At 38.3% G+C, this 11,151-nt stretch overlaps 1 protein-coding gene across 1 annotated transcript; it reads left to right on the top strand.

Annotated features, from left to right (window-relative positions):
• Positions 1-7,279: 7,279 nt before the first annotated feature.
• Positions 7,280-7,891, top strand: LOC122810511 (keratin-associated protein 16-1-like). Its single transcript, XM_044082093.1, has one exon. It carries the CDS (start codon positions 7,280-7,282, stop codon positions 7,889-7,891), a length of 612 nt encoding a protein of 203 aa, XP_043938028.1.
• Positions 7,892-11,151: the final 3,260 nt, after the last annotated feature.

Raw genomic sequence — 11,151 nt, 5'->3', positions numbered from 1 at the left:
TCACTCAGGAAAAAAAAAATATTACATGATAATCTGTAAGAACTGGAGATGTTTTGAAGGGTGTAGCAAACAGAGGAGCTGTTGCCCCTGCACATGTGACATAATTCATACGGGTAATGATTAAGCAAGAAGTAGTGAGGATATTAAGAACAGGACTGAAGAAATGAGTTTAATTTGTATTAGGACAGGATAAACAACTGCTTTTTCAGAAATGTCTGTGGCAGCCTGAAAATGAGGGGAAGAAAGACAGATGTATTGCAAGTGTGAGAGAGACTGTGTTTGTATGGGAGAAAAATTGGGATGTATCCTAATGACAGGTAAGGCTCAATCTGAATATTAAATTATTATTTGTAAAATGTATGGGCCTACCTTAGAAATAACATGGATGTGAACCATGATGGGTGGAGGGTGGAGGTGGAAAGTCATGAATAAATAATGAATAAAAAGGGATGTAGTAAACAGGAAGTAACTTCAGTAAATATGGGAAATAAAGAGAGGCAGTAGAAATGGATAACGTCCAAAGCCCTAGGAATAATAACAGGTAATGGATTTGTATACCTCTGCCTTTCTCAGAACTCTACCCTGACCCCCATATATGGCCAAAGAACTCATTGATGTGCATTTAATATCTATTGCAAAAGTCTGATACTCTTTCACATCTAATTTAGTGCACAGGTCAGGACCCACACACAAACTAGTAAAATATTATTACTTTCTTGTTTCAAGGTGATGCATCTTATGAAACCTGTGGAATACAGCCATAAAGCAGAAGAGGGAATCATGGACAAATAACTCCTTTCCTCTTCCTTGATCCTTGAACGATGTATGGTATCTTCTTTGTCATAGCAGGACCTAGATGTGCAGACATAGTCCTTGATCTTCCATATTTAGATAGCTGCATACTCCCAGAGGTTAAACTGCATCTTTCTTATTTCTCTGCATTAAGAGCGTAGGTGCAGTTACTGTATTGTGTATTTAACTGTACCAAAGGCATACACTTTCTGTTGAGTTTGTACTGTTCTTATGTTTACCTCTGGCTTGGATCACAATGGAAGATCGTCCAGTTAGCTCAATCCTCCTGCCCCGTTAAGGAAAAATAAATTAGTCAGTCTTGGGACTCTGATAAGACAACAAATTAGACAAATCTGCAATAAGTAGTAACGGCATCCACAAACAGCAAGAGGGAATGTGATAGAATTATAACCAAGTATGAGGTTGTTAGAGAAAACATCAAGAGTCGGTGGGGGTCACAATATACATTAAACAGGAAATTCATTACAAGGTGATGGAGAAAACATCTGGTACTGTGTTAAAGTATGGAAGAGAATATTATGTTCAGTAACAGAGAGAAGAGGAGTCGTGATATGTGATGATTTGTTGTACAAATAACTGGATGGATGCAGCTGTGCAGTACTGTAATAGAGCTAAGGAACTATTCAGAAATCTGTAATATTAAAGTAGGAGGACAGCAGCAGGAGCATTAATTTTCTGATGTTTGATCAAGAAACAAACATAAGTGATAAATGAAAAGAGAGAGGAATAGAAGTTAGGAATTGGTTTAAACAGATGGTATGGACGTTCCAAAGGAAAACAATATTTGTAGATTTAGTCTGTATAAACATTGGAGAGACACTATAGTTGAAAACCATAGTGAAAATGGAAACAGAGACATGACAATATAATGTAACATTCCTGGAGAAGGAAAATGTTAGAAACAAACAAATTGATGTTGATGTTTAGGGTAACTAATTCTAAAAAGTTAAATGTGGTGAAAAAACATAAAAGGCAAGAAAGAAATGGAAGAAAGATATTTCGTGAAAATTCATGGAGAAAGAAGGTGACAGCAAATGTGTTCAACACTTGGATGTTATATTTATTTATTTATGTTTATTTCCACTTTGTGGACTGGGTCACATTAGGTCAATGGTCTCTTTTCAATGGAGACCTGAGGTGGTATTCATAGTGACTTGGGGAAATTTGACCAGGGCACTGGAGAATTTCCCCTACTCTTTTAAATAAATGCTGTGAGATCTTTTATATATACCTGAGCTATCACCAACTTAGGCAGATAAGGCCTCGGTTTAATGTCTGATTTTGAATTATATTTTCAATGTTGTTTCCTCACTTGTTACTTGATTGTTCTTATTCAACTTGTTTTGGTTATCTTATCATGAATTCACAGTTATTGTCAACCTCGATTAATAAATCCCTTATAGAAGCTGCTAAACCGTCTTTGCCTTGTACCAGGACAAATATAATGTGCAACAATTGAGAGACAAAGACTCTGTGGTGTTCACTATGGCAAGCATGTCAGTTATCAATCTCTGTAATACAGGAGCTCTTTAGTGTAAAGGTGGGTAGGAAAAAAGCCACCTATAGAAGAGTAGCTGAAGCACCAATTTATTTATTTGACATTTGTTAACTGGGTTGTTCCAACTGAGCCAAAGGCCCATTTTCAGTGGAGAACCGAGGAGAAAAGGTTCCTTCTACATACAAACATACATTAAAAATACAATAGACATAATGATACAGAGAACAATTTAGAGCTAGAAACCTTTGGAACATGAAAACCTTGGAAATATCTGGTTAGTAATTGATGAATATGGGACTCGTGGGGGAGGTGGCATCTAAAGACCCTGGAGTTAATCTGTATGGGAAGCTGCAGACACCATCATGTTAGTAGCGGAGAGATTGGGTAACTGCTGTACACTGCTGTACACTATCAACATTGCTGGGTGTGCACTACTCCCTACATGGCTCTGGCAATACGCTCCATAAACAGCTGTTTTCATGAATCACTTGGTAATATTGCACTGGCATGTGTACAGGTAAGTGATTCAGCATAAGTGGGAGATTTATTTTTAAAAGCTGTTTTTGAACTTTCAGCCCTCGTGCAATAAAATTACCCTTTCCATAGAGTGGAGGCTGAACCTAATTACCAAGGATGCTTTGCACAAAGTATTCTCTTTGGTGTGCCATGACCACTACACATGGCCAAAGTACATAGCAGAGGCCTCCAGTAAGCTGTCATGACTTTATGCTATCATATTCAGACCATTATATACAAAACTAGCAGGTCTGTTTGTTGTATTGCTACATTCTGGGATGTCACATGAATGTTTTTGGAAATCCCAGCAATTTCCTCTGTATCTTGTTGCATCAGGTTCATCTTCAAATGTCGTTAGCCAGTTTGTAGATGCTGTAAGTCCTTTTGGCCAGTTTACCTACCTGTTTATCAAACAAATAAATACATAGATATTAGGGCATATATACAATTAGAGGAAAAATGTGGAAGGGAAGATATAAGTCAGGAATTAATTAGAAGGCTATGAAGTATTATGAAAATATACAGAAGTGAGACCGAGGGTAAGGATGAGAAAAGGAAATGTGAAGCTGTATATAGGGGGAAGGATTAATATAAATAAAAGGGAAGATAAGGAGAAAGATAAAGCTAGACGGGACAGAAGATAGAGATGGGATCCACTATGATTCGACTATGCTTGCTTGGAACTTCCTTGATCACAAGAGCTTGTAAATGAAAGTCTGAGTATGCATATTATCATTATGCATATAGTCATGATTGTCACTTATGAGCACCAGTAATATTACAATGTCTGAGTATGCATATTATCGTTATACATATAGTCATGCTTGTCACTTATGAGTACCAGTAATATTACAATGTCTGAGTATGCATATTATCGTTATGCATATAGACATGCTTGTCACTTATGAGTACTAGTAATATTACAATGTCTGAGTATGCAATTACAATGTCTGAGTATGCATATTATCGTTATGCATATAATCATGCTTACCACTTATGATTACCAGTAATATTACAATGTCTGAGTATGCATATTATCGTTATGCATATAATCATGCTTACCACTTATGATTACCAGTAATATTACAATGTCTGAGTATGCATATTATCATCATGCATATAGTCATGCTTGCCACTTATGAGTACCACTAATATTACAATGTCCAAGTATGCATACTATCGTTATGCATATATTCATGCTTGCCACTTATGAGTACCAGTAATATTAAAATGTCTGAGTATGTAATTACAATGTCTGAGTATGCATAGTATCGTTATGCATATAGTCATGCTTGTCACTTATGAGTACCAGTAATATTACAATGTCTGAGTATGCATATTATCGTTATGCATATAGTCATGCTTGTCACTTATGAGTACCAGTAATATTACAATGTCTGAGTATGCATATTATCGTCATGCATATAGTCATGATTGCCACTTATGAGTAGCAGTAATATTACAATGTCTGAGTATGCATATTATCGTCATGCATATAGTCATGATTGCCACTTATGAGTAGCAGTAATATTACAATGTCTGAGTATGCATATTATCGTGATTCATATAGTCATCCTTGCCACTTATGATTACCAGTAATATTACAATGTCTGAGTATGCATATTATCGTTATGCATATAGTCATGCTTGTCACTTATGAGTAACAGTAATATTACAAAATACATATTTTGAAGGGTTAATCCCTTTGTTTTCATCATTGGGGGTCTTACTTTATTAATCTCTCTCTGAGTTTGCATCACTTTGGACAGGTAATGTAATGCCTGTCTTGGTCTTTCTGTGAGGTGCACCAACCTTGGGCAATCCGAAACGCATTAAGATTCGAGTATACAGAAAACTGGTTTACAAGCTAGTGATCCAGCATGACCAGAAATCAGTTTGAATGAGTATGTGCAAGCACATGTGATTCTTGTTTAGCAATCTGAACAAAACACTGAAAGCCTAAGTGCAGATTGAATCAAAGCTTACTGAAAGAGAATGAGACAGTGATTCTTGGTGATTGGGCCAGTATGATGAATGAGGATTTATTTATTTTTGTTGTTACAAAAGAATATAGCAGCTCTTACTTGTGATGCTAAGAATATAGCTGGAAGAGATAAGTAAATGGATGAAGAAAATCTGAAGCAGGAAGTAGAGAAGTTCCGTAAATTTACAGCAGTTGAGGCATTGATGGCATATGAGGAGATGAGTTACTACTGTATCACTTACTACTACTTTAATATGTCATCAGTGTGGGGGCGTATCTGAGGCTGCTGTAGTTCGATTACTTGAAAAGGGGATTAGGGAGGATTCAGTTAATTTCTGACCAAGTGATGTAACATCACTTTTTTGGGTAAAATTGTGAAAATATCGACAAGTGATTCACATTATTAATGAAAGAGAACAGCTTAATGAAGAAACCTTGGTCAACATAGGTTTACTGGGATCTTCTGAAGCTAATTTGATATAATTCTATGAGCTACAAAGGCACTGGCCAGTGAACATGATGTTTCTAGACTTTAGAAGAAAATGTGTTTCTGTGCTACAGAGTATATGCTGATTAATAAATGGAAATGTGTGATGAAAGTGAAACAATGGGGTAACATTCTAGCCTTTTCTTCTGACATCTAGCATGACTCAAACAAAAAAGCATTGTGTAGGTCCTCGCAGACACCTTTAACAATTTGTGATGAACCTCATTGCTCAGTAATGGCTTTGGCATGCTTCTGTTTAGCTGAGGTGTGTATATTTAACATTATTTCAATGAGAACTGTAGCTAAGCTCATCTGGCACCTGGTGCAGTTCTCTGAACCAGTGCCCCCCTCAACTGAACCTTCTCAAAAAAAAAAAAAGAAAAAGTTATTCTGCCAAGTATCTTGCTACAGTTAAATGAGTGTGTCAGCGCTGCAGCAGTGACAGCAGATGCAATAGCAGTGCTCATTTTGAAGCCTCAAGGATATCACAGCTTCGTTAAGCATTGACAGTACTATACGTCTGCACCATTAGCAGCTGCTAATCACACCTACTAACAGCTTGCACTTGGAGCAGCCATCCGCTTTACCTGGCCCTAGTTATGGTTTTGTTTTTAACCTAAAAGTAAAACTGAATTTAGTTGTAAGTACCTCATCCTTTATAGAGTTTGACACAAGCTATGATACAATGAATGAATGATGTACTTATGGAAACAGACTGCAGAACTGCCTACAATGACCTAAAGAAATCTACTTAGGCTATACATACATACCATCATACCAGTGAGACATAAATTTGCAAGCAGTTTAAAAAAATAATAAAATCACAGACTTAAGTTATACAACAAAAAAAGAAAATATTTTCTTTGCAAGAACTATCCTAATTGCAAAAAAAATAAGTTATGACTGGAAATGCACTTTGCTTCAGCTCATGCACCCAATTATTAAATGCAATAAATAAAAATAAAAATCTGAATTAAATAAAAGTACAGGAGACTACTAATTTATCAAAGAATCAAGCTCTGATTATGAAATCAGCTTGATCTCAGAGCTGGAAGGACTATAATGTATACTTACATTATTCCAGATAGCGGAAAGAGAAATGCCAATGTAAGCTGTTATCAGGCAGTAATGCAGTAATCATCTGTGCACTGAACATACTGAATGTACTGTTTTTCCTACAAACTTTACAATAGTCATAGACAAATATAGAGGTATTACAGACACCAGAGGAGGCATCTCTTATATAACTATACATGATCACTTTTGCAACAAAAAAAATTAAAAACTGAAATTTCATGGGACCAGACAGCATACCTCATGGTTTTCTAGGTAGAATGAAGGAAATCCAAACTTATCTCTTCACCGTTGTGCTGAACAAAATGTATGTGTATAGACATGTCTTTGCTCAATGCTAGCACACTGTAGTGGTACTAGTTCATAAAGGGAAGGGGGGGCATGTCAGACCCAAACAACATTAGAACAGCATTCTATGTAAAATAATATTGATAGACACAATGAGGCTTATTCAGAAAGATAGAGGGGACCTACATCTGTTAGATGAGGAACAGTTAAACTTGAGATGTTGCCTTTAGAATCTCATGGAATGGCTTTGTAGAAGTAACAGCAAATAGCACTTAATGAAAGACTCATACTGCAAGATGCTTATCTTGACCTTGATAAGGCATTCAACACTATTCCACATAAGAGAGTAACTGAAAAAGTTAACAGATTAAATGTAAATCCATATATAATTCACTTTAAAGAAAGCAATAAGTCAGGGTGGGGATGTCAACATAAAATACAGTAAAACATTTTTTTTAAGAGGGAAAGACCCCATGCCACTCCCATTTGAGGACATTGCCCTTCTCCCGCCACTTAGATTATTTTTCTTAGTCATGGTCACTGCACTGCAGAAAAATAGCAGTCACTGACAGACAGTGTAAAACCTGTCACACTTTCTATAAACTCACTGGTATATAAAATGAGCAACTGTGACACAAGCAACTACCAACCTGAACTGTTATACCCCAGCATCTGTGATATGAGCTACTGTGACACAAGCAACTACCAACCTGAACTGTTATATCCCAGCATCTGTGAAATGAGCTACTGTGACACGAGCAACTACCAATGTGAACTGTTATACCCCAGCATCTGTGAAATGAGCTACTGTGACAAGAGCAACTACCAACCTGAACTGTTATACCCCACCATCTGTGGTATGAGCTATTGTGACAAGAGCAACTACCAACGTGAAATGTTATACCCCAGCATCTGTGATATGAGCTACTGTGACACAAGCAACTACCAACCTGAACTGTTATACCCCAGCATCTGTGAAATGAGCTACTGTGACAAGAGCAACTACCAACGTGAACTGTTATACCCCAGCATCTGTGGTATGGGCTACTGTGACACAAGCAACTACCAACCTGAGCTGTTATACTCCAGCATCTGTGATATGAGCTACTGTGGCATGAGCAACTACCAACGTGAACTGTTATACCCCACCATCTGTGATATGAGCTATTGTGACACAAGCAACTACCAACCTGAAATGTTACACCCCAGGATCTGTGATATGAGCTACTGAGACACGAGCAACTACCAACCTGAACTGTTATATCCCAGCATCTGTGGTATGAGCTACTGAGACACGAGCAACTACCAACCTGAACTTTTATATCCCAGCATCTGTGATATGAGATACTGTGACACGAGCAACTACCACTCTGAACTCTTGTACCCCAACATCTGTGATATGAGCTACTGTGACACAAGCAGCTACCAGCCTGAAATGTTATACCCCAGCATCTGTGATATGAGCTACTGTGACACAAGCAACTACCAACCTGAACTGTTATACCCCAGCATCTGTGAAATGAGCTACTGTGACAAGAGCAACTACCAACGTGAACTGTTATACCCCAGCATCTGTGATATGAGCTACTGTGACAAGAGCAACTACCAACGTGAACTGTTATACCCCAGCATCTGTGATATGAGCTACTGTGACAAGAGCAACTACCACTCTGAACTGTTATACCCCAGCATCTGTGATATGAGCTACTGTGACACGAGCAACTACCAACCTGAAATGTTATACCCCAGCATCTGTGGTATGAGCTACTGAGACACGAGCAACTACCACCCTGAACTGTTATACCTCAGCATCTGTGGTATGGGCTACTGTGACACAAGCAACTACCAACCTGAGCTGTTATACTCCAGCATCTGTGATATGAGCTACTGTGGCATGAGCAACTACCAACGTGAACTGTTATACCCCACCATCTGTGATATGAGCTATTGTGACACAAGCAACTACCAACCTGAAATGTTACACCCCAGGATCTGTGATATGAGCTACTGAGACACGAGCAACTACCAACCTGAACTGTTATATCCCAGCATCTGTGGTATGAGCTACTGAGACACGAGCAACTACCAACCTGAACTGTTATACCTCAGCATCTGTGGTATGGGCTACTGTGACACAAGCAACTACCAACCTGAGCTGTTATACTCCAGCATCTGTGATATGAGCTACTGTGGCATGAGCAACTACCAACGTGAACTGTTATACCCCACCATCTGTGATATGAGCTGTTGTGACACAAGCAACTACCAACCTGAAATGTTACACCCCAGGATCTGTGATATGAGCTACTGAGACACGAGCAACTACCAACCTGAACTGTTATATCCCAGCATCTGTGGTATGAGATACTGTGACACGAGCAACTACCACTCTGAACTCTTGTACCCCAACATCTGTGATATGAGCTACTGTGACACAAGCAGCTACCAGCCTGAAATGTTATACCCCAGCATCTGTGATATGAGCTACTGTGACATGAGCAACTACCAACCTGAACTGTTATACCCCAGCATCTGTGAAATGAGCTACTGTGACAAGAGCAACTACCAACGTGAACTGTTATACCCCAGCATCTGTGATATGAGCTACTGTGACAAGAGCAACTACCAACCTGAACTGTTATACCCCAGCATCTGTGATATGAGCTACTGTGACAAGAGCAACTACCAACCTGAACTGTTATACCCCAGCATCTGTGATATGAGATACTGTGTCACAAGCAACTACCAACCTGAACTGTTATACCCCAGCATCTGCGGTATGAGCAGCTATAACACAAGCAACTACCAACCTGAACTGTTATACCCCAGCATCTGTGATATGAGATACTGTGACACAAGCAACTACCACTCTGAACTCTTGTACCCCAACATCTGTGATATGAGCTACTGTGACATGAGCAACTACCAACCTGAACTGTTAAACCCCAGCATCTGTGGTATGAGCTACTGTGACATGAGCAACTACCAACGTGAACTGTTATACCCCAGCATCTGTGATATGATCAGCTATAACACAAGCAACTACCAACATGAACTGTTGTACCCCAGCATCTGTGATATGAGCTACTGTGACACAAGCAAGTACCAATGTGAACTGTTATATCCCAGCATCTGCGGTATGAGCTTGGCTGATCTGAACATGTAAATCTAAGCCATCTGAGTGGATAAAAATATTAGTATGGGATTATGGCGGTCAAACCTTCTAACAATTACTAGGCTGCAAGTTTGACAGTCAAACATATGAAACTTTGAACATATAAATTAGACTTTGTAGCTGATTGATTTGTGAAAGTGCAGCTGAACAAGGCAATAGCTGGGGTAAATCCATTGCTGTGCTATGCAGGTTGTGGATCTCTGATAGGAGAGAACCAACACTGTACCACTTATGTTAGTTACTAGTGGGACCCACTCAAACTAATACTAGCCCTTCTGCATAATAGTGAGACAGTCATAAGACAGCTGCAGAAAATTTGGGTCTGTTAAATGGCTAGGTGATCTCTTATAGATCTTATTGTATACTCCAGGAAAATAGGGGATAATAAATCAATAGAAGACTAGATTTAACTTGCATGTATAATGATAGCCATGAAACACTGTGTGACTTATGAGTAGACGTAATTTAAGAAGGATGTGAGGAAATATTTATTTCAAGGCAGAGTAGAAGGCAACAGAAGCAAGATTTCAAGGATTATGATAGAAGGCAAAGTATAGTTATCTTTCCACATGCAAGAGTTAAATATATGGCTATATTAGACATTGGGGGAGGGCAAAAATACTGATAACCAAACAGCAGGCATGATATTGCATTACACAAGGAAAGCAAACTTATACATGTAGCTAGGCTTACTGATCCTCCTTTGATGAGTTATTCTACTTGCAAGTTATCCATAATACTAAGGGATTACTAGCCACACATTATTTCCTTTACAAAAAAGTATTAATTAGCCAGTAAATATGGATTTCTGCAGCACATTTTTCTCCTGGACTGAAATAATGTCTGCCACATTTGCATCTAATCATTGACCCACACAATCACATTTACTATAAAAGTGTGGATGTGAGGCTAATATTCATCTTACAAACTATCAAAAAGAAATGAAATGAGGCCATCAAACCAGGGTTATATCTAATATTTTAAATAAAAGTTAAGGTTTTAGCTGTTACGTTAGAAGGGTGAGTTTGATAGCTACTAAATAATGGAATAAGCACTGTAGAGTAAACAAATTACACAATGCAAAAACATTTGCCTACTTTCCTTAGTTTGACTGAAGGGCATTTACAATGCTGAAGGAAAGAAGTGTGTTCTATTTATAGCTGTCTCAATGGAGGTACTAAATTCAGAGTTCATTTAGCCTGCAGGTATTATGGAAAGTTGTTTATCATAACAAATGTGAGGGAGCACAGCCCTGCATTGGTTCATGGGAGGAACATTTTGTTATAGATCTGGGTCATTTTTGGTTTAGGAGTTTA

The sequence above is a fragment of the Protopterus annectens genome, chromosome 9.part0 (assembly GCF_019279795.1).
Source record: "Protopterus annectens isolate FY-2018-M chromosome 9.part0, PAN1.0, whole genome shotgun sequence".
NCBI classification, from domain to species: domain Eukaryota; kingdom Metazoa; phylum Chordata; order Ceratodontiformes; family Protopteridae; genus Protopterus; species Protopterus annectens.
Note: the sequence above shows the minus strand (reverse complement) of the source record. Positions and strands in the feature narration are given on the sequence as shown.